The following is a 24,277-nucleotide window of genomic DNA, read 5'->3' as shown; positions in this document are numbered from 1 at the left end:
AACATTTTCGAAGAGATTTTGAGTATGTTGCTTCAGTCTGTATCTAATTAAACGGACAAAAATGCAAACCAAAAAGAAATAAACAACAAAGCAGCCTATATGCTGCTAATACCTATGAGCCACGTGTTATTTTCCAGTGTCATTTGTCACCTGTGCATCAAAATATAGAAGAGCCACTTTACCTGCATGAGCAGTACTACATGACCTTTATCTACCCTTGCTCCTTTTATCTACCTTGACTAATTTGTGTGAACTAACCAACCAGAATAAACCAGATAAAATAAATGAATAAAAATATGTATTATTATTATTGTGATAATATGTACAATGTGCAATTCTGGGTTCACAAATCACCCACTGAGCTAAATAGTTTCATTAATTTCAGATAAACACTTCAAAACTATAACTATGATCCCAAAACAAACAGTGGAATTAGGAACTTTATATACAGCTAAAATAATCAGAAGTCGTTTGTCCGAGGACCAGGGTGCTGTTTAATAATACACCTAGCATGATGTTTTAGCAGTGTGAGTGATTAGCACTTGATTGTATTATGGGAAACTTTCTGAACATTTATAGAAACTTACAGTAAGACACCTCCACAAAACTGAAATGTTTACTGTAAAAATATCTCAAATTAAGCTCTCATTTGCCCTGTCCTGTTGAAAATTGTCTTTTTAATGAACTCTGTAATTAATTTAATGCCTAAGTTATTTTCTTTATTGTAATTTCACATGAATAACATAGACTAAATGTGAAGTGACTGTATATGTGTTAACACACAATTTGAATCATAAATCATAAATCAGAATGAACCAGTAAGCACACTCATACATATTCACCCTTTAATAAATGAATACAGTGACACCAATATTACAGTGAAATGCTCTTAGAACAATATACTACCGCATCAATATTGTCAAATAAAGGTAATCCAAGGCCACTTTAGAAGACTAATAAATTCATTTCAAGCTTTAAACTCACCATCTCTTGCTTTCTAAAATATATCATTCTGTCATAAAAAAATAAACTTCAAATCTCATGAAATATAGCATTCAAGCCCCTCCACAAATGCAGGCCTTATCAAAAGTTAGAGTAAATTCATGCATGTTTGGCACTGTCATGTTTATATTTAATTGTAATGTCACCGTTTCAAGCCAACTATATAAGTTTAAATAATATTAGGACCAAAAACTACAATGCCAACAATCAAGGTTTGCTCAAACTAAATATTTCTCATGAAAACACACATATTAGACAAATGACACACTAATAATAAACATTGCAACAATGTGAATGCAATGAATGACAGCTTCATAGTTAAATGGGGGGGGGGGATCAACATATTGATCATACATTCTACAACAAATAACAAATCAAGGCAGACATGAGTAGCAACATCCCAAAACCAGTAAATAATATTTCAGATTGTCATTCGAAAGCCAGAAAAAAGAGGTCACCTATCCTCGAACTGTTAAAAACAGTTAGGCTAACTGAAAACAAAGGGAAAGTTTTTCTTTTTCTTTTTTTTTTTAAAGTTAGGTTTGTGCTTTCATTGACTAAATCAACACCCACAGCAATAGTCCAACAAGGGGATGACTTTACTTGGCATAGTTAGGGCTTTTTTTAAGAGTCATGCATAATGTGCTGTTGATCAAACACTTCCTAAACAGCACTGACATCTATTGTTTGCAGGTGATTTATGATACCAATGCAAGCATGGATATATGACACCCATACAGCTTCATATGAACACTCACAGAATGTTTTATCTACGTTAAACAGATTAAGATCAGAGACCACTGATCACTGGTAAAGCTAGTAAGCTAACCCCCTAGCGTGGTAAGCGTTTCCAAACATGCTAGAGAGGAGGGAAAGGTTATAGACATCTTGGGTGTTAATACTGACATTATGTCTATGTACATGTGTAGCTGTACAAGAGATTCACAAACTATTTGTGACCATGTCAGTATCAGGCAAAAAATAAAGCTGTTACAAGTGGAAGTATTGTCACCACAATCACCAAAAATTCACAAGACTCTTATCATGTCTGCCTATATTTCCAATCTGGTGCATCCCTTTGTCTGTAGGTCAGAAAGGTAGGATGATGGTTTACTCTCGTTTTGTTCCAAAGATTTGGAGGAAGAAGGAGAAGATGTAGATGATATCTAGGTAGATGTTGAGAGTGGCAAAGACATACTCTTCTGGGCTCATGGTGTACCGCTTGTTCCCCATGAGAAGTTGGGTGTCAAACGCCAAAAACTGCAACAGAAAATACAAATACAATTGTTTCTGATTCTAGTCTACAATATATGACATTTTCTTTCAATAATGGCTTGAAACTGTCTATAATCTTACCATGGTAAACAGTATGGCTCCCAAGACAGCATAGGTGGCATCCAACCATGGTACCTAGATGGAAATGAGAACTTGATTAGATGTGATTCCAGTATTTAGATCAACGTGTGAAAGACTTAGAGTTGAGTCTCACATCAGATGTTTGTCAATTTATGTTCATATTTAATGTAACTATGTCCTGGTTGTACATCACATACCAAGTGTAATTGCTTCATTTGGTTAGTCGTACTTACATATTGAAAGGGAAGGACGAGTGCCAGCACCAGTCCAGAGATGAACATGACCATGCAGAAGACAAAGAGCACACCTTGGTATGATGTCACATCAAACTGGATAGAGAAAGCACATAAAATCAAACCTAAGTATGTTTATCCAACAGTAAGAAAACAGTATGAAAAGCTGACACACACAAATGATTTCCACTCTCAATCAAACATGTTTATGAGATAAAATATAAAAGTACAGGAAAGGAGAAATTGTTGATTTTTTATTTCTCACCTTAGTTTGGAAGCTGAAGACTGTGACCAGGAGGCAAACAGCTGCTGTGATGCCCAGACACATCACCACTGACTTGGTATTATAGAAACTGTTAAAACAAGAAACATGCAGAACTTTCTGAAAATGTTTCAAGCTATAAAAATCAATGCACGACACAGGAGGAAAGTCACTACAAGATAGTAAAACAATACAGTTACAAAAAGCAGTGAGCAAAGATGATGTGTACCTGGACAACATCCCTGTCATGTAGGAGAGGGACAGGGTCTGTAACAGGACATATGATAGTCATGTGAAACTGCAGGAGGTTATCTCACTCCACTTCAGGAAAGTATTCAGCCGCATTCATTTTCACAAAATACTTTCATAAATTTGAGTTACATCATTTTGACTTTTGACTGTCAACATACAATCACTTGTGGGGCGAGTTACACATGAACAAATATTGTTAATGTATGAATGTACTTTTTGTTACTCTAAACTCTGTGGTCTGTGGCTTTGATGTGAAAACACTGCTCATCACACAAAAATTAATATTAAAAATATAACAAATGTCCGCCTTGTACTTACAAAGATGGCAAGCAGAATCAGATTCCATGGAAACTGCCTCCTGTAGGAGTGAGGACAGAGAAATAGAATTCCAACATTTTAGGTGATTTATTTCTTTTTTCAATTTTATTTATTCATTTTTGATGATTTGCATTGAAGTTTGGGAACTTTTCACCTACCTTGGTGCAGAGCAGCAAGACAGGGTCACATAGGTGACAAAGAACACAATGCTGTTAAACAACAGAGATATTGTTAGATATGTTGTGAGACAGGAGCGGCATGAACCAAAAATGAAGTGTATATATTATGTGTATTGTGTATTACTGACTTGAGGCTGACTAAACTTGTTACTTACTAAGAGGCCCAGTACCACCCAGGGTTGGCTTGAATGTAGTCCTTCACAGGGTCACTAAAAGTTGGACAGTCTTAGTAAGTACACTACCCAGTGAATTTCATCAGATGTACTTTATTTTTTGTTAAACATGAGAGAAAATTAAGATAGTTCTCATCTTACCAGAATGTGAAGAGAGCCACAATAGCAAGAGTGACCAAAAGCTGGATCATCAAGATGGCGTACACCTAAAAGAAAGCAATTTTGAGTAAAGAAAGAAGGCATAATAGTACATGTACTGGTAATGGCTGCTCAGGCCTTTAATGTTTAACAATGTTCAGTTCAGCATTCACAACAGAGCTACTATTGTAATCAATGTGATGATGAAGCTTTTGACACCTTACGGATGAAGACCCTTCTGATGTTGCGATCATCCCAGGTGAACTCTGTGAGCATCTCCACATCATTATAGCAAGGAGCACTGGTGCCTGGAGAATACGTTTATTTACACTTATTTAAAACTTTTTGATGTTATTTTTCATCATCACAAAACATGATAAACATTGTCAAATCTATCAGTTAAAAATAAGGACAGAAGAACTTGAGGTGTTGTCCTACCCGCAGTGGCTTCCTCATAGCTGGGAGGAGCTGGTGCCACTAAGGCCTGTCCACTGGAGGAGCCATTGGTGGTCTTGTTTGCAAGAGAAAGCTGATAGCACAGAAGATGAACAATTTGTTATATTTAAGTTTATAGTCTGTTACTCATTTGAGCTGAGAGTTAATGAATATTTGAAGAAAAAAAATTCTTCAGTTGACCTGAATTTTATATTTCCACTCTTAAGTATAAACGTTTCAGATCCTAATGGTGTTGCATTTTCTTTAGGTACTGTTCCCCAATCTATCAGTTGATTAATAATAACTAGCATGATATAAACAAAAATACATGTATCTCCCTGAAAATATAAAGTTGTAAACCTTTATTGTACAAAGAATCACAATGTATAATTCATACTATTCCAGATGATTACAAGTGAGGCATATTACAGGAGCTTCACCATCTTAGAAAATTAAGTCTTAAGATGGCCATGACAGATCTACAGATGTCTGCAGATGTTTGATTAAAATATATGCAGTACTGCTGTATGTATTGCATTGTATTGTACAGAAAATAATGACACTGACATGTATAGTGAGGGTCAACAGGGGCCCAACAACAAACGTTTGCCCCAGAGCTACTTAGGAAGTTCATCCGGCCATGGTCAGAGAGCACCGACTACAATTAACCGGCGATGTTTGAAAACCCCAGAAGGTCGTTTAGAAACATTAACAGTGTTAACAGTATGATCAAAGACTGTTTTGACCAGCTGAATGGATATGAGAGGCACGAACTGGGACCAGGCCACAGTAAGCTAAGTAGCACGTTCTACCACAGCTACAGAGAGAAATGGGTTGTCATGGTGACGCAACGTGGTAAAACAATCGGTGACGCATTTCAATCACCTAACCTCTGGTAACACTGAACAGCAGCGTTATACAATACAAAAATATCATATAAACAGAAATTAAAATAAATATTAGAGGGTTTAGAGGTCATTAACATGCGACTCTGTACCAGCTGGTGAATCCTGTGAGATTTTGTGGCTAGAAATCCTGTTCTGCAGGACACAAACCACACTCATTAATGCTACTGGTTAACAGTACAATTTCTCATTTATACATTTCATTAAACGGACTGGTGACAGCTGGTGGTATTTAAAGCTGAATAGTCTGCATTGCATTCAAACATTTCACAATAGTGAGACTAAAGGGATGGAGTAGAGGCACGCATATCAACTGACTGTTACGTAATTATCTAGGCCACATAGACCCACGGAATTTTCAGATATACAACTTTTTTTTTCTTTTCGTAATTAACAGTAGATAAGGACGAAAATATTAACTGAATGACAAATGGCAAGATTAAAGCAAGCTCATACCTTGCCCTGTGTCATGGTGCCTGTCTGTCTTCCTGCAGTAGGCTGTCTTGTTCTGTATGCCAACCAGTCAGTGGGGCTCTGGTGTCTCCTTCCTTGATATTGTAGTTCTTGCAGAGGGAGTAACGAAGGACTGACAGCTGTGAGAAAAGGCCTCGGACTGATAGTGCTCTTCTTGTTGCCCAGACTGAACACCCTGTGACGATATAGTGATGTAATCCCAAAACAACGCAGTTAAGACTCGTGCAGATACCCCTCCCTCACCCACAGAGGGATGTTCTAGCAGCATCCAGGTGAAGCTGCACCATAGAGAAAAGCTGGGACTGTACCACAGCAACAGGAAAAATGGGGAGGATTGATGCCTGCATGATGCCTTATGAGGAGAGAAGTCCAGAGAAATCTGGAAATATGGTCTGCAGCAAAAAGTAGGACAGGGGTACTGCAGGGGCTAAAATATTGTCGAATTTCCACATTTAAAATTGGGATCAATGTTAATTAAAAATGTTGTCTGTGAATTTAAATAGTCATCTTGCATTCAAATTACCTAAAACACAAGTGGCCTTTTTTCAGTAAAGGTGGGAAATTCATAGCTGTTAACTCTAACCACATTAATTAATCCATACTGTATTTTAAAAAGGATTGATGCAAAATGAGAGTTTAATGCAAAAAGATTTTGTTAATTTTGAACTATATAAATAAATAAAAAACATTAGGAGGAACATTTCCCCTTTAAAAATGTGGAAAATGAAAATGTCTGATGTTGTGACATTTTGGATTTTTTGGAAACCCTACCTGATACAACAGAAAATCATAAAACATTAATATGTCACAAAATAGAAATTCCAATAAAAAAAAGAAATGTTCATTATGTACAATATGAGCTCTTTTATTTAAAAGTGCAAATAACAGAGATATGTTAAGATAATACGGAGAAAATATCCTGTAGATGGTGCATAAAAAGTATTCATAGTAAAACTGACCAACAGTAGATTGCTCTTTTTAATAAAAAAACACAGATGCTGGGGAAAAAAAACCCCCAAAAAAACCCATACAGAAATCGAATTACTGTGCAAGAAGTAGGCTTTTGTACAAACTGACATTCAGATACTGGTCAACATGCTAGTCATGACCTTATTTTTCTTTGGATACTCATTCAGCTCTCATTAATGTCTCGCATTAATATCTTTTCATGTGTGCTGCTGAGCATTTCAAAGAAACTTCAGAATTACTTATACCCACGGTGCTACTGAGAGGTGAAATTAATTATATCTTGTCAAACATATCATCCCATATCCCTATAGGTGTACACACTGAGGCAATAACATGTTATCAGGAATAGTTAATGGAATGATACATGGGTTTTGGACATGGCTGACTAAGTTTTCAGCAATTTGCATGACAAAATGAAGGTAGATTTGGCCATGTTCCCAAAGCATCCCCACACAGACAGGATTAATGAAAGTCTCTTTCAACAAAGTAAACATAAAAATTGAAATTTAATTAAATTTGAATCTACCAAAACACCCCTTTTGGGCTTTGATTCTCTTCACTGATACAGTTGGCAATTTGTAGACTTCTGACTTCCCTGGTCAAACACACAAAGTTTCTACTTTCATTGACAAAAAACAGGTATAACACATTTCAAACCAGTAAAGCATAAATGGATATGTGGCCCATCTCCTCAGTACATCTCCCCCTCCCCTCTGGTTCCCTCCAGTCTCAGGTCTGTGTCGTTTCTCCCCAGGGTGAACAGACTAACAACGGCCATCAAAGCTGCCAGCATCATGATGGCACAGCCTCCAAACATGTGTCTGGTGCCGCTGCCACCCTCCCCTCCACCTGTTCCTGATACCTCCCCATGGAGGGCAAGCAGCCCTAGGCAGGCCAGCAGGTTCAGAGGCAGCCGGAACCAGGCCAACACACCAGCCCTCTTCTCCTCTGGGATAACCCTGCCCTGGAGAAAACTGACTGCTGGGAAGTAGAGGCCACAGGCCAGCTCCAGCAGCAGGAAGGCTAGAAAGGATTCATGAGGTCTAGGCTGGCCTGGGGCGGTGGAAAAGGTCAGCATGAATAAGGAGAAGAAAGCCATCAGCACAGCCAAACATAGCACATGGCCAGGCTGTAGACGGTAGCGAGTGGAGGTGGCTAGGCGGTACAGCAAGGAGCCAGCCATGCTGGCAGCCATCAGGCAAGAGAACACTATTCCTAAAGGAGGCCCATGAGGGTCCAGTACTGGGGTCCACAGGAAAACAAAAATGTAGAGGACACTTTCAAACAGAGCCTGCACTCCACCCAAGAGCATGACTCTCCTGTCGGACATCAGGCAGCGCAGTCCCTCATGGCAGCTGCGTGAGAACCGGGCCTTCGCAGACAATCGGGTCACACCTCCATTTGGAGTGCCAAGGAGAAGTGTCTGTTTGCCCCCTTCAGGACCTCCTTCAGCCTCTTCTTTGCCCCAGTCTGTTAGTACCACCCAACCACAGCACAGCAGGCAGGGGACAGCCAGGAGAAAGGGAGCCACTGGCCCAAGGTGGAGCCACTCAGCCAGCAAGTTAGCCACCAGCCCTGCTCCAACAGCAAGCCCATGGTTCCAGGTAGCGGCTTTGGTGAAGGTGCTGGGGATCCACTCCTTGGGAAAATCATGGACGTCTACATGTCGGTACACGTACCAGGCTTCAAATGAGGTGGTGAGCAGGGATGTGGACAGACCCCCCAGGACACGGCCCACAATCAAAACAAAGTAGTCTCTGGACAGCTTTGTGAGACAGCAAGCAGAGTAGGACAGGCAAAAGAGAAGACATGTTTGTCTGCGGCCCAAGGCTTGAGGGAGCCAGCCTGAAAAAGGAGCAAACAGAACACAGGAAGCCAGGCCACACACATATAAAATGGCTATTTGGGATTCCAGGAAGCTGTAGTGGCGATAAAGTTTGTAGAGGTAAGGACCCTGGAGCCAGTCTGCCCACAAAGCCAAAAGGTATGCCCGGAGGAATATACTCTGGAAGCGACGGAAGGCTGGGTTGGCTAAAGCGGTAGGAGTAGACTGAGGTGGGGTGAGGCGGCGTGCTGTGATCTCAAGGCCGACACACAGGGCAAGCAGGAAAATGATGGCAAGATATGTTGTTACCAACATGGTGTCATAAATTGCACCCACTTGAGATCAAACCTGAGGTCTCAGGGTCTTTTCAACTCTTTTCTTTCTGTTTCTCAGCACCTGTGGAGAGACAAGGTGAATAAGTATATACAGGCATATGAACAATGCTGAAATTAGTGTCTGATTAAGGTAAAGAGTGTTCTTAAGTAAAACTTTCAGATTTGTAAAACCTTTAATTTAAAACAATAGAGACTCACAATAGATAGGTATAATATCTCTTGTATATACTATACAATGGTGGTAATACAACACCCTATAATACAATGTCCATTAGTGCAAGTCAGGTGGATGTACTGTGGAGTCGCATAACCCTTGTAAGATCAGATTTATGTGATATACAACCGATGTGATACATAATGTGATAAATAAAAAAGTCCATGTAAGCAGGTTGTGTGAACATTGTACAGACTGATGGCAGCTGGCAAGACTGAGTTCCACTAAACTACACTTAGGGTTAGTTTGGCCCAGGGACAAGTCCAAGTATAATGGCTTTTGATCCAGACCTGGTCTGCGGTCTAGCTGGGAAAACTTTCCACAACTGCAGCAAATGTCGTGACAGAGGAGGGTTTACGTTACTGCTGGATAACTTACGATCACCTTACCCTGCGCCGCAGCTCTCACAAAACTTGATCTCATAACGACTTTGGAAATTTGTCTGACAGTGAAATAGCTTTGAAAAGTCGTTTTGTGTCAGGTCGGCATTAGAGTTAGTTGCTTGACTTGTCAATTTGGTGCTAACGTGGCTAATAAGCTCTACTTTTAGATATTTGGTTAATCAACAAAATGGCATTAACTAGCTATAGCAATATCACACTAATTTTAACTGCATTAATGCCTTAAATACTGATTAGTGACGTGCTATTGCTATTTAGCTATCGCTAGCCTACAAGCTAACCTGCTACTAAAATAAACCCGTCAGAACTTGCGCCTCTATCCTATTTGTTTTCCACTATGCTGTATCATACTGTCTGATATGTCTTACCGTGTGGTGTGACAGCGCTCCCATATTAATGACACGTCGTAGAAAGTAATCACATCAAACTTAACTAGCTAAGTGATAGGGAAGGGTAGGCTACAGCTAAGGAAGTATGTCTTTAGTAAACAGACCGGTCACTTCCGGTATCCGGCGTATATTATTTCACCACAAGGTGGCATTCCTACTTTGTTTTTTCATTTACAGCGGTAGGAGAGAGTTGTTGCATGTCTCCAGACACCCCGCGTTTCATTGCTAGCAGCTCGACATTTGAGGTAAGTATAATTTTTAGTTTTTTTTCGTGTTTTCTGATCAAATCGACACAGACTCCAAAAACGTCCAGCTGTGTACAACATAACATAATCGTCATCAACTATGTAGTTTAATGCTGTCTAACCTGGATTTCTAACCTGGATTTAATGCATGGATTTCAATGCAATCACCATTTAAGAGGAGTTTAACATCCACACTCTAACTGCACACAGGGTAGGCTATAAACGTGTGTTAATTGTGATAACTCCAACATAATTTTCAGGTATATTACGCATTTTCCCCATCTACACAGGCCTGACTACTCGGTGCATCTTATAAATGGACACACAAAAGAACAACACACAAGTTGAATAATACATAATTTGAACTTTATATCATTATATCATTTCTATTTAGGAAGAAAGATTTACAAAATGTACAAGATGTGCTCGATCGGCCATAATCAAACAAGCAAACAGTGAGAAGACCAATCAAACAAGATCTCTCACCCGAAAATGTCTCTTGTGTTTGTATGACAAACATTGGGGGCAGAGGAGGGGTGGATGTGGAGTGAGTGCTGGTGATTTCAGGGATTATGCTGGTTGGTTACATCATCTGATAGCAGGAAGTGTGTCTAAGCCGTCTGAGAATCCCCACTACTTATTCTCCTGTGAAAAGCCCCATTGGCATGGCCAAACCCCCATCTAGTACAGGAAGGTCAGTACATTCTTCTTCACACCGAACTCATCTGTCCGATCCATTATATATATCAGTTCAGTCATTGATACATAACATTGGGGTAAAATAATATTTACAGCAAGAAAAAATAAACAAAGGAACTACAAAATCCAACATGCATGGAGCAACTCCATCCGTCCAGATGTGATACAATATACGCAGACACAATGTTTTTGTGAAATCATAGAAAATACCATTGACTAATGAAGTTGGCATGTTGAAACCCCAGGTGTGTCAAATGTTATCTGGAAGATTAGTCAAAATTGTGCACAAGTGACACATTGAAATAGTGGTCTCATTCCAGTGCTAATGCAGATGGCATGTTTGTGAAACAGTGATACACAATTACCTTAAAATTTCAGATTTTGCTATGTATTATATACAGGTTCCCTTTCTCTTAAACACAAACTGACATAAAGTCAATCATCACTAATGGTCCCTAAGTAATAACTGTTTAAATCTATGATATCCGTCTCAGCTGCTGCTTAGTGATGGCCTGTTTATACTGTATGATTTAAGGAATAAACAGAAGTGAACTGGCTTTTATTCTTAAGTATGCTGGATAATGAACAAATGCACAAATGATCTGTCCAAAAGGGTAATAGTAACTCTACAGAATTATTAATTTTTTTACTGGAACATTGTCTTTCAAGAGTTGTTGAGGTTTAAGTGTATACATGAGTTTGTATGTGTATGCTCATTTGTCCCAAAGCATTGCATGAAGATTAATAGTGAATCAAAAGTAGGCTTGCCACTGCCCTCATTTATCCTTTTGAGAAACACTCCTCAGATTGCAAAAAATTCCTTGTTCCTCAATGTTAAGGGAGGTCGTGCCCTTGGAAGATTGTGTGTGTGTGTGTGTGCGCGCGTCCGTCGTACTGTATATGTTGTGTAAAATAGTTTGTCTGTGTGCTCTGTGAACAGGTGGCCTGCTCAAGGGTCAATGCGAAAGGCCAAAAGTTTGTCGGAGTGCAGATTGTTGAGGGTGCGCAGGTCCGGCAGGCGCAGGAGGAGTTTGGGGAAGAGGGCGGTGTCATCTGGACGACGTTGGGTAATCAGTGACCGTAGGGCACGAATCAGACCCTCTTGGAGCTGCTCTACAGCCCACATGTCCGAGATCCCAGAACGGTCTGAGGAGCACAGAGGATGCCAGTGTGAGTTGTTGACAGACAAAGTTAATACATAATTAGCTCATTAATGTGTCAGTGCTCTGCAGCTTTTGCCACAGTTTTACTTCTCATTAAGTAAAGTGTGCCCTTCTCTCACCTGCAGAGACCAGCACCACAGCCATGAAGAGAGCCATTTCATCAGGCTCTAGCCTCAGGGAACCCAACTTCTCACTGAACTCAAACATTGCGTCCAGCAGGGAACCCATGCCCAAAGCCCGCAGGGTAGACAGGGGGTAAGTTTGGCCATTTAGAAAGGTCACCGTACGCTCCTCAGCATTGAACAATGTGCAGAATCTCACCATCAGAACCTAAACACACAAGTGACGAGAGAAAAAAGAGGAGGAACGCAAAGATTAGTTTGAGATAAATACTTACACCAACAATATTAACATATAACATTTGAACTCATAAGGAAGGAGTCACAAATTCTGCATTTCTTACAAGCAATATTAATCATTTGAAATACATGTCATTACCTGGAAGGTGCCTGATTTGAGCAGCATGACCTGGTCTTGTTGGCTAAGCTCTTGAAATCCTGGGATGCCCTTGGCAAACTCTACAACCTCCTTGACAGCAGGAGTGAAACAATGAGAGAATGATTCCCATATCTCTTGACTCGTACGCTCTACCCCTGATACAGGGCACGCATTGAGAGGACAGGCCTTAAAGAAAGACAAAAGACATAGAAATAATGAAAAATGATTGATCAAACAAGACAACATGGGACTTTTAATCTAATTTAGTATGCTCCCTGCACTTACCAGCACTTTAGCTCCCTGAGCTAACTTCCATGGGCAGGAGGGCTGATTTGTGGCACTTCCTGCGTTGCGAAAACTGTTATGATCGGCAGAGCTGCCCCTTTGAGGTGTTGTTCCATTAGACTGGTGATGGTTCTGGTTTGTTGACACTAAGTAGGTGTAGCGATTGTTATCCACATTGTGGAATGTAGGTTGGTTGTCATTAGGGACAACTGGGCATAGAGTGGCAGGGGCAACAGGGCAAGGCTGATAACTCTGGGTCGAGTTGGGGTGAGATGAGACTTGAGGGAAATTGGCATCCTGAGAAAAGGTGTTTTTGTTGGTGGTGATGTTAGCCCTCTTGGCTACTCTCTCCTGGCTGCTGGTGTTGCTGCTGGTGAAGATGTCACGGTAGGCTCTGGAGATGGCCCCAATGGCCTCTTTTGAGTTGCCATCTTCTGGGCTGGGGGGAGCATCCTTCACCGAAGATGAGTCCATGTCCATGGCGGCCGACTCATTTAGACTGTTCATGTAGCTCTGCATCTCATCCAGAAGTCGCTGCTTCTCTCTCTTAGGGATGCGGCCAAAACGTACAGCTATGGAAGACACAAACAGCGAGAACAGATCAGCCTCCAGTCACTGTGACAACATGGACATTTTTGTGATTTTTTTTAAGACTAATTTGAGATAAACGTTATATATATTTTTTTGCTTGAATAGAATGCTCACTGGAATTACATACATTAACATAAAGATACAAGCTCTCGAATGACAACCAAGACAAATTCATATCTTTAAGATCAAGAGGCAGGTGCATTCTTCACATACAGTGGCGCTATTTAGAAAGCACAGCACTGCTCGTGTAACTTATATTGGCTATAACTGAAAGCTAACCATGGTGAAACAGTTACTCATTACACCTACTTATACAGATGCACAGATCAAAAGCACAAACAACTTCTAAAGTTTTGAATGATTTCAAGGAGAATCACACAAGCTGTGAGATGAAAACTCCCCATCCCCCTTCCCACAGTAACCATCAGCTGGAGAGGCTATTTATAGACCCCCTGATACCATCTGCCTCATCCTCTCCTCTATCCACCCCTGGCTCCTTCCTCTCCCTCTCCCTCCCTCCATTTGTAAGTAGGGCAGTGGGACAACGTGAGCGTGATGTCACTGGCACTTGGATCATAAGAGGGAGAAGGATGAGAGAGGTGGGCTTGAAGAGCATAAATGAGCTTAGGAGGGAGTAGTGAGTAAGTGTAGACTGATGTGAGAGACGGTGATACATTGAAAGTTAGAGTGTGTCTGTGTGCGTGTGGGAGGTGTGTGTGTGTGTGTGTGTGTGTGCAAGTTGGAGTTAGATGAAGCAGAAAAGTTGATCTGGTACAGCTTCAAAGATTTTTGTGAGTATAGTGTACATGACTTTTTTTTTTGAGTGGAGCAGAGACTTTATATGGCAGCATAATATTTGTAAAACAATGTACAGTCTTCCCTCATGTGAAATATAACCACTTTACATAAAAACATATCATGTTGGGTCAAGTGAGGCAATTTATTTTACCCAGTAATATACACAGTAGATATTATTATGTTACCAAATATACAGTACTCTGTTTTCTGCCTGCACAGCATGAGATTAATCCTTTCATCATGGTTAAAAAGAGGCAAAAGCAGACTAATGAGCTGTTGTTCTAAAAATGTTGCTCTGGTTAGAAGAAGAAAAGTGTGCCGTCATGCCAACTGACTTAAATATTTGCCTATATTGTAGAGCCAAAGTCACACAGCTGCCTGGTGTGAAATCAGGGTGTACTATTTATTGTGGGCTGCAGGCAGTTGCATGCGGTTTTCCTGTTTTTGTAATGGTTGAAACAGAGCAAAAAGGGGTTTCTAGGTTGTGGTCCCTAACGCTTTCTAAAATCTACCCGATGAGGGTCAATTTGACTGTTCGTTCTCTTGTTTAGTTGCATTTTGACACCCTATTTTCTCTCTCAACCAAAAGTGTCAAGCACATGCAGAAATAACACTAACCTCTTTACTAGATTAGGCAATGCAGGGTACCGGAGGGTGGAGATAAGCAGAAACCATACTGAGAGGCAGAAGACAGGAAAACTACACCAAGTAGGTCATGATGTATGAGTACACTACAGGCCAAATTCTGTATTGTTTTTCTAGGTCAGTGCCGCTGTTTTCTTAATCTGTGATGATAGGTGATCAATCAATGTTCAGCTATCAGTGCAAAAACTAGGCTGATAAATTCTGTCACAACAACTGGCTGTTTTTTGTTTTTTTTTGCATCCCTTGCTTAATTGTTGCCCTATCCCTCATTAATTGCAGTAAGATGTTCTATGGGCACACACAAGGTAATCAAGTTGACCCTGTTCCAATTTCCTAAAATAATTCCTGTGTTTGCTGCAGTTTTCTAGATGATAGATAGCTTCGGGGACTTCAAGGCTCCTCTTCTCATAAATCATTGTCTGAGGGGGAGATGTAAGAGAGCTGAGGGGACATGGAGGAGGAGGGGTTGAACTGAACAAGAGTTTAGAGGTAACAGTACTGTGGGAAGATGCTGCAAAGGGCAGGGGAAAGACACTGAGAAACTTAAGAGAGTGATACAAGGCCAGATGGAAATCTTTGGTAGTGCAGACACAGTAGAAGGGCAAGGCAGGTGCAGGTCTGCTGATCGAGTGAGTGCCTGAGCTACTGGCACGATGACCTCAAAAGACTTTCCGCATTAAATTTTTCACACAGACCTACATATCAGTGCTGCTCTTCTTTCTGGCTGCCCATTTCCCTGCTGCTTTGGCTAATCAGGGCACTGTGGTATTCTGGCAGAACTACACGAGGGTCTCTCTCATTAAAAATGTGTCAGGATGTCTCACCATCTCTTGACATGCCAACAGAGAGGCATTTCTTGAAGCGGCAGTGCTGGCAACGGTTTCGGTTCATGCGCATGATCAGACAGTTCTCATTCTTCACACACATCTTGTAGTTGATGTTCTGCTGGATGCTGCGGCGGAAGAAACCCTGAAACATAAATATATATACATATATTAGTTTAAACTGGTGTACCAAAGTACTATTGGTGTAGTTGTTCCACCAAGTTTGTGTGATCAGGACTTACCTTGCAACCTTCACATGCATGGACTCCATAGTGGAAGCCAGATGCTATGTCCCCGCAGACTTTGCAAAGCAGGACCATCCCACCTGTTTCTGAGGAAGGGCAAAAAGACAGTTAGATAAGCTGCAAAAACTTACATCAAGGGATAAAAAATAAATCTTTATGCATATTGACAGTGAGGAAACACTCACTGGTGAAAGTTCCCGTGAAACCGCACGGCCTCTTTCCTGCGATGGGGTGTGCGTAGGTATGCTGTGGAGTGGCTGCTACCGAGGGGCTGCTGTAGACCTCTGGGAACTGGAATATCAGTTTGGAGGATGGAGTGGTGCACCCAGCTGCCCTCTGTTTCAGTGGCCCAATCTCTGTTAAGGTAACCTCCTCTGGAGATGAGGGCTGGGAGTGCGAAGAGGGTGACTGCGTCTGGTACCCACTGGAAGGGCTGCCAGGGCTGGGACTGGCACTGCCAGAGGAACCTGCATACAGGATGACTCCACCTCCTGCAGACATGGGGAAGATTGGAAGACGTCAGACCTCTGAGCTGAGATTTCAGGTTCTATTTGAGCTCCTAATTAAAGCATATAATTAAAGCATACATCATCATTCAGATATCGATAAGAAGTGGCATTCATTTTTGTATGCCATATATGTAGACTACTGTAAATTATTGGCTGAATTCATCATTTATAAACATATCATAAAATTAAGTTGGTCCATCAATATCTCCTTAGAAACCGTTCAGCTGCTCTACAACGTTGGATGTGATGTGATGTAATGTTGCACAACCTCTGGGCAGCAGAGAACAGCTCTGAGAATTTGCAGCGTTGTTGCCTCATCCTGAGTGTAATAGGCGTAATGGTGCGCTCAAGCGGATAAAGTGGGCGCTAAAAATACTGCTGGTAGCACAGCAACAAAGCAGGCAGGCTTCCTCTGGAAGCATCAACGAAGCGCTGCTTTCTGTTAATAATTCCTGTCTCATGCCAATGCAGTATTTATATAGGCACCATATAGATATGTGGATTTTTTTTTCCTCGTTAAGCTGTGTGTTTACGTTTTCTTCCCTGAAGTTTCGCTTTCCTCTCTCTCTCTCTCTCCCTCTCCCCCCCCCCCTCTCTCTCCCTCTCTCTCTCTCGCGCGCATTTCTAGTCATGCGTTGTGGATGAGCTGAGACACGGCCTCACGTGTCTGCGGGGTCTGCTGCCTCCTCCGCTCCAATAATAGCCTCGCTCCCCTGGCACCGTGCCCAGCGCCAGCTAACAGCACGACACCTGACCGCCGCCTCACATGCATGGGATCCTGACACGGTTACTGGCCGAACCAAATCCGCAGTCCCGTGTTGAAATATACAACAATCTGAAGTCAGAGCTGTTTATAAACATACGCTGACTGGGAAGCTACCCGGGCATGAGATGGCACAAAGTCTCAGCCACTGCTGTTCATGCGCCACCATCAGTTGGAGAATGTGAGTCACGTTTTTGCAAAGGAAAAGCCTCAACTGTAGGCTATGACTGGACTGCTGTAATAATGTAACTCAGTGTACAGTAGAGTCCAGCAGAGAGACGCTCAGAATGACAAATTATATGCAAACTGAGGCAAAGATTTAAAGTAACAGAAACAAATATGGGCCCAATTTAAAACTTCCTTCATGATTGGCTTACACATGCAACATAGGATATAACCAACATCCGAAATACATATGGTATAGTGGTTAAGCCAACTCTGCCTTGTTTGTGGAAAATCATGCATAAGTGCAGCAGGCTGGTCCCTGTGTTGCCGTGTTGCCCTTTGCTGCACAAAGTATTTGTTTATCTCAAATGTTTTGATAATCCCTCAACCAGCACGTGTTGGTGGATTTGTTGACTCATGCCAGAGCCATAGACAGAACCAGCAGACACAAGTCTGAGCCTCACCTCTTCCTGAGCTTACATGTAGACAGTGGTGGCCCAGCCCCCACTCAGACACATTGCTTGTCCACCTGAAGACTCACATGTAGCCTACAGTGTTTATGAATGACCCCGAGAGCCACTGTGCTGTAAACACTGTCAATTAACAATCCGTTTTACAGCCTGCTTTCCAGTAGTGATGGGCGGGTACCAAAACTATCACCTGCATGTATCAAGGTTAATACAGTTCCAATCTACAATGAAAACATTGCAGAAAGCTTCAACTGATTAGGTGTTAGGCAGCATTACTGTTTATATTTGTTTTTTTATTGGCAGCCTGTAACATCAACTAACTTCTATGTTGATCTGTTAGGAGATATATTATATTATTATATGCAGTTCCTCTTATTTCCATATAAAAACATTCAAATTTGTTGTTAGTGAAAAATGTTGATAACTATGGGTGACTCTCCTGCTGGTCAGCAGCCACATGCAGGCTGTTGCAGCTACTTCAAACTTCACATGGTTTTCTTGGGGGATTTTATATCTTCTATGGGATTTCCCACACAGACCAAACAGGATTGCCATACACACTGTCACAGAGTGCACAAGACAGTTACAATTTAGGTCACAGCAGACAGCATTAATTGTGGAGTCAATCAGTCCTCAGTGCCCATTTTAAGCTTAGCCTACCCGTGCAAGCACTAATCTGCCTGGGACTGGAGGCAGGCAGAGAAACGTGAGCAGTGAGCAGTTCACAGGCACAACAGCTCCTCTCTTCTTTTCTCTCTTTTTCTCTCTCGTCCTTTATCTTTCACTTTCACTGGTTCACTGAAATGCAGGACATGGAGAGACAGCCACAGATAGCCTACAGTTAAAGTGACCATAGTGTATGCCTTCCCTTGTGGTGTAGGGTTTATAAAAACATGGGCTATAGGATGGATTCCTAACAGCAATAAAGTGTTTGTTATGCTATGCCAGTACATATGTATGGCAAATAAAAAGAAACATAGTGCACAACCAGTCTGTGAGCACTACTTCGGTGTTTGCAGTAGACTTCATTAACTCAGACTGTAAGTAGGTCAATATCACAGGAACTTGATCAAATTGTGTCCATGTGCCTCCAGCACCTCTCCAGACTGGTGCTGCATCAAGCTCTGGCTCAAGCAGTTATCAGGACAGACTGTGTTAGATTGTTACAGTCGATAGTCATAATTTATAAATGGCAGACTGTGATTTGAAATCAGTGCTTAAATACGCTGGGTGTCACGGTTGTTGTGGCTGAATTGGTCTGGCACTCGCTCTGTGTCAAACACGGACTGAAAACATCCGTTTCAAGGTTATGCGATTTTATCAGGAGCAGAGTTTCAGCCTCTCAGAGATTTAATCCGCTATCTGTTTCAGCGCAGCGGATGAGAGGAGAGATGTTATGTTTAACAGCAGAGTCACGTTCCAGCTGAAACACACCCTGGGCGTATGTGTGCCCTGAGCCGATGGGCTCGGGACAGATGTTGCAGAGTCAAAACTGAGTCAGCTTCAACCACACTGCAAGGTCTCTGATCCAAGGGAGGGAGGGGCGGTTGATTTCAATATAAGCAAACGGCGCATGAGGCGGGCAAACGTGACGAGAGAGAGAGAGAAAAAAGTTAATGCTTGGAATCGCTGACCCACTGACCAAGCTCTCCCTCACCATCACCGCAGGCGGCATCAACACAGAGGCGTCCGTGAGAGCGGGGAAGCAGCGGGAGGCGGGAGGCGGGCCCGGGTATCTCACGCGTCGCACGCGGCTCTGCAAGGGAAGCCACGTGAGGAGGCTTTTGACGGAGCTTTCACTGGGAAGACATGAAGCTGCAGCTCCTGCCAGGAGCCAGAGCTCCTACAGTCCGCCAGGGGCTTATAATTGAAGAGCCAAATTAAATAGACCAGCATGTTATGCGCCGGGGTGGTCTGACTGTGCACCACCAGCAGCACCGTCTGCACTGTCAGCTAGGCGCTTTATAAACAGTAGGGTGAAATTTATGTGTCAGCATGTGGCCAGACCCAAGTTTATATACTGAAGAAATGCACAAGATCATAAAATTCTTCTAAAACCACCTAATTTCAGGTGAATTACAGGCTGGTACATTTTGTGGCCTATACAGTTAAGTTGTTTTCTTCAGTCTGTCTTGGTAATGATACAGTTAAATGTATTGGAATAGGGGAGAAGGAGTTCAGTTGTAACACAGATCAGTTGTACCACTCAGTTTCTCCCATTCAGAAACTCAGTGATGTCAGTAAACCCTGTTCTGCATGTCCTGTTTGCAATCCAGGAAAAAGACACATTCATATTTTTGTGGACTCACATGTCTGTCTTTTTTAATACCTTCATTGCCCATGTATTTTGGAGATGCTAGAGTTTTTGATGATAAGTGTAGTTATCTTATACTACACAGCTTGTAATATAGATTATAACATCATGGCTGACTTTATGGAGTTATGAATTTTGTTGTTGGCAACACTTGATCCTTACTGATGGGTTTTTTTCCTGAAATTTTTTGACAGCGATGTAAACTTGGAAACCATAGTAATGACGGTTTCCAATTGATGGCGAAGAATGGGCCGGAGTTAGGGGTCTGTGTACTTTAATCATGCTGAGAATAATGCAGAAAAGCTCCACCAAGGGAGTGTCAGAGGAAGTTTTAGTGAAAAAACAAAGTGCATGAAGTTACGTAGTGGTCAGTGGGGAAAGTCTGTTTTTACTATACGAGCACCATTTCACAACCAAATGTGACCTACTCTAATAGCATACTAATACAATTATAGTGTTACTGAGAAAAATGTTGGTGTCAAGGAAGACTAAATATTTGCAGTGTTACAACACCGTATTACAACTGCCCATTAACGTGAGGTCAAGGTTGTTCAAGTCAGTATGGATTCTGGCAAATATTCCATAATGCATGTGTGAAGATGGACTGTACATTTTCAGATATGAGCTGGACTGACTTTTGGCTTGCCAACATTTGCAATGATATAAACAATGTTACAAGTGACCTTAGCCTCCCCTGCTTTATGTTTATAAGAGTCAGTGGAAATACATAATAGGCCTATACTGTTATGGCAGTATTTATCTGCATATGATCTAGTTGGGCACATTTTGTATGTTATATGGCATATAACACATGCAGCTCCCCCACCCCCTCAACCCAATCATCTCTACACACACACACTCACACACACACTCTCATTTTATCTGCTGGACTTTATGAGCCTTACAGCCCACCACTGCAGCCATATATTTGCCAGGTTATGATGAAGTTTATGAGCTTTGTTTAGATCACACTGAACTCATGAGTAAAATGAAGCCATGCACATTCCTGTAAGCTTATTGAAATATTAATGGCCAGTGAACCCAGTTCAAGGTGGTCACTTACATTTAGACCAATGAGAGGAAGAAAAAGTGACACAACACTTACAGAAATTTGAAAAATGCACTGTAAAACTGTAAAAATACACAAATAAACAGTTGAATAAACAAATAAAAACGGGTAGTTGCCAACTGGACACACACACACACACACACACACACACACACACACACACACACACACACACACACACACAATCACCATCACCAAACACTAATAAAACACCAACACTACAGCTAATACTACAGCTATTATCTCTGATTACACATTTAACTGCCTCGCGTGTTCGCAGAAAAACACTGGCCCACTTTATCAACATAAATAGAAAGTCATAACCCGGTGAGTGGTTTTAGTGTTGTGTTGTGTTCAGATTAGAGTAACATGTTGACGGAGCACAGGGTGCGCCCGTCACCTGTGCTGGAACGTGACCGTCGCTGTTGTAAATGATTCACCGTCAATTAGCAGAGGAAAACAGAGAGCATGTGCACCTTTGGCTGACCTCGAGAAAACGCTGCCTAATACCACTTAACGGATGTGACTCCTGCCGTTATCAACTTTTATACTGCTGCCACTTCAGTGATGGCTTTGATAAAACACACAAACACGCCCTTTACGCCAGAGTTTCCTTGTTTTCCCCCGTGAGATGATAGCGGGTCGGTGCGCAGTTAAAGTTGTGCTTCTGACAGATTATGATCACAATGACAGCCAGTGTACTGTAGCTCCACGTGAGTTTGTTTTCATGATGAGAAACAGGAAGTGGACAGCCTCACTACAGCCATATGGCGCGGTTCGCTGACAGTAGAGCTGCAGTCCGGGCGCTGCGTTTTGACATTTAAACGCAGTGCAGCAACTTTTTGACAACTTTGCGCAAAAATGTTGCGGTTTACACTTCTATCAAACGCTGAAGTGACTAAATCTAAAAGCAGCGAACTCGTGCATGTAAGCCTCATATTCCCAAACAGTGATAAAAGCTATAAAGTTACTCAGCTCAGTCATTAGTTCATTCGAAAGAAATGCATGCAAAAGTGATGTTTCGTGCTCTTACTGATGCATGTGATACATGAAACAACATAATTACCAGTTATGCACATATTTGAAAACGATGCATTTTGAGCTTTGAGGGGTGGTTTACAAAACCATTCAAATATTAAAATGAACATTCGAAATACTGCTTTGCGTTACATTAATTAAAGATGTATTATATTAGATAGATAGATAGATAGATAGATAGATAGATAGATAGATAGATAGATAGATAATACTTTATTTATCTCCAAGGGGAAGGTTTAGGGTCAAAATCACATTTAAGTTTTAATGATAAATAAAAATAATGTAAGGCAGCGCTCAATTGCTTTAGCCATTTGGTATCAACATGAACAAAAGAATGAACCGTTAATCAGGTTTGACACTTCCTTCATAATCATCATTATTATCATAATGGAGCGGTTGCTGCATGCAAGTTAACATCATGTTAAAATGAATCTTACCGCCACCAGGGCTGTTGTCCATGTCTCTTGTTGATGTCGATGACAAAAAATTAACTTGAAAACAGACGTCAGTGAATGTCACTAGACTGGAGCAAAAGTCTTTTGAATACAGGTGAAAAAGTCAAGAAACAGCTTTGCGTAAAACACCTGCTCCATGGAGCGCAAAAAGAAATTGGGAAGCAGTGATGGAAACGCGTCCAGTGCGCGTGAAGTTGTTCCCAGTAAAGTGTAGGCAGGTGTCTCTCTCAGTGCTCAGTTCGTTTCTGACAGAGGTGTGTCAGACAGGCAGGTCTCCCCAAAGATACCTGGATGCCCTCTGCGCTCTGGATACTGCGCCTCAGCTCGAGCGCATGCGATGTTGCACGAGCGAAGATTAAACGATTCTCATGAATTCCAAGAAAGTAGAGTCAGCATATCCGTGAACGGAGTGTCAGGCATGACATACACACCCACTGATACAAACACCCACATCAATCACGTTTGCAGGTGAGTTGGAAATGTGACCGCCTTTCCGTTCTCCAACTTGTGTTGTGTCTGTTTGTGTGGGATTTGGCTCACTCTTTGTATCTGGCTGAGTCCTTTCTCTCCCTCTCTCTCCTTCACGCTTTTGTGCATTTTCATTGGCGGGGATCTAGAGCTGAGGGGAGTTTGATGCGCTTATTCGACCGTGGTATGTGTTCAGTAAAGCCACGCTACATGTGCGCTCTGCATGTGCCGGCGAGAGCGCTGCCCTACTGATACACATTTTATGCAAAATACGGAGCGTGTGGTGCGAAGGGATGGAGAGATTGGTGGATGAAGCACATGGACAATAGGCGTGGCTCACCGTGACTGCTTGTTCTGTGACAAGCAGCGCTGCAAACGGATGGTAAACACTGAGACATGCCAAACATCGGGTAAGTGCCAAGTTTAAAGCCCATGTGCCAAAGGAAACTGTAGATGCGCAACTGGACCTGTGACCTGCCAACAACACGCTACTGGAGTAAACCCGAAACACTCAACTGAAGTTGAAATTCCGCTTACTAAAAAAAGTAAATCTTTTTTATTTTATTATATATATATATATATTTATATATATATATTTCTGAGTGATTATTTTTCACGTTAAAAAACTCGGTCTCCTCTGAGGGGGAAGTCAACTTTCACTTAAAAAAGCAAACAAACTTAGTCCTATGTTCAAATTTAGTTTTTAACATTCAGTCAGCAACAAACTCGCCTGACTGAACCTGCAGAACCAACCCACACACAGCTTGAGGAAAGCGCCTCCCAGTGGCAAACCAAGGCACTGACACATGAACAGGATCCCATCTATCTATCTATCTATCTATCTATCTATCTATCTATCTATCTATCTATCTATCTATTTATACAAGAGTTCACTTAAAAGGTGACGTTGCAGACAAATATACTGAAAAAAGCAAACAACAACAAGAAAAACAAAAAACAAACAAATCAAACCCCAGCACACTTTTCTTTATCTTGTCTCCATTTCTTTTTCAATGTTTGGATCCGCAGGTAAAGTCTGGGTTTTGTTACTCAGTGCTTGCAAAAAAATAAAAAGAAAAGAAAAACTAATTGAAAAGTGAACGTGAGTCTGCCTTCTGATGATTTCCTAATAGCCTATTGCTAACATAGGAGTTTTATTTATTTTCTTAAGAC

The 24,277-nt window shown here is 41.6% G+C and overlaps 3 protein-coding genes across 3 annotated transcripts; all 3 read right to left on the bottom strand.

Moving 5' to 3' along the window:
• Positions 1 to 831: 831 nt before the first annotated feature.
• Positions 832 to 6,503, bottom strand: LOC111668920 (protein lifeguard 2). The gene is made up of 12 exons (XM_023425076.2): positions 5,710 to 6,503; positions 4,352 to 4,442; positions 4,133 to 4,221; positions 3,917 to 3,981; positions 3,758 to 3,811; positions 3,582 to 3,632; positions 3,424 to 3,463; positions 3,083 to 3,120; positions 2,857 to 2,944; positions 2,592 to 2,687; positions 2,359 to 2,412; positions 832 to 2,262 (listed from the first exon to the last, which is right to left on the bottom strand). The coding sequence occupies exons 1-12, from the start codon at positions 5,722 to 5,724 to the stop codon at positions 2,113 to 2,115; spliced, it is 831 nt and encodes a 276-aa protein (XP_023280844.1). The 5' UTR covers positions 5,725 to 6,503; the 3' UTR covers positions 832 to 2,112.
• A 68-nt stretch (positions 6,504 to 6,571) lies between these two features.
• Positions 6,572 to 9,979, bottom strand: slc61a1 (solute carrier family 61 member 1). Its single transcript, XM_023425065.2, has 2 exons — positions 9,840 to 9,979; positions 6,572 to 8,917 (listed from the first exon to the last, which is right to left on the bottom strand). The coding sequence occupies exon 2, from the start codon at positions 8,834 to 8,836 to the stop codon at positions 7,388 to 7,390; it is 1,449 nt and encodes a 482-aa protein (XP_023280833.1). The 5' UTR covers positions 8,837 to 8,917; positions 9,840 to 9,979; the 3' UTR covers positions 6,572 to 7,387.
• A 470-nt stretch (positions 9,980 to 10,449) lies between these two features.
• nr1d4a (nuclear receptor subfamily 1, group D, member 4a) lies at positions 10,450 to 23,336 on the bottom strand. Its single transcript, XM_023425144.2, has 8 exons — positions 22,619 to 23,336; positions 16,039 to 16,344; positions 15,851 to 15,939; positions 15,609 to 15,753; positions 12,751 to 13,322; positions 12,466 to 12,651; positions 12,087 to 12,297; positions 10,450 to 11,950 (listed from the first exon to the last, which is right to left on the bottom strand). Exons 1-8 carry the CDS (start codon positions 22,638 to 22,640, stop codon positions 11,754 to 11,756), a joined length of 1,728 nt encoding a protein of 575 aa, XP_023280912.1. The 5' UTR covers positions 22,641 to 23,336; the 3' UTR covers positions 10,450 to 11,753.
• Positions 23,337 to 24,277: the final 941 nt, after the last annotated feature.

This window comes from Seriola lalandi, unplaced genomic scaffold (assembly GCF_002814215.2).
Source record: "Seriola lalandi dorsalis isolate HSWRI2012SDOR001 ecotype SW California unplaced genomic scaffold, Sedor1 jcf7180002054767, whole genome shotgun sequence".
Taxonomy (NCBI): domain Eukaryota; kingdom Metazoa; phylum Chordata; class Actinopteri; order Carangiformes; family Carangidae; genus Seriola; species Seriola lalandi.
Note: the sequence above shows the minus strand (reverse complement) of the source record. Positions and strands in the feature narration are given on the sequence as shown.

Coding starts and splice junctions, on each gene's coding strand:
- LOC111668920 (XM_023425076.2), bottom strand. Junction 3,982..4,132: donor GAAGGGTCTTCATCCGTAAG/GTGTCAAAAGCT, acceptor GCTTTCTTTTAG/GTGTACGCCATCTTGATGAT. Junction 3,633..3,757: donor GGGTGGTACTGGGCCTCTTA/GTAAGTAACAAG, acceptor GTTGTTTAACAG/CATTGTGTTCTTTGTCACCT.
- nr1d4a (XM_023425144.2), bottom strand. CDS start 22,640: ATGGACAACAGCCCTGGTGGCG. Junction 12,652..12,750: donor CTCAGGGAGCTAAAGTGCTG/GTAAGTGCAGGG, acceptor TCTTTCTTTAAG/GCCTGTCCTCTCAATGCGTG. Junction 11,951..12,086: donor TGTGGTGCTGGTCTCTGCAG/GTGAGAGAAGGG, acceptor TGTGCTCCTCAG/ACCGTTCTGGGATCTCGGAC.
- slc61a1 (XM_023425065.2), bottom strand. CDS start 8,836: ATGTTGGTAACAACATATCTTGCCATCATTTTCCTGCTTGCCCTGTGT.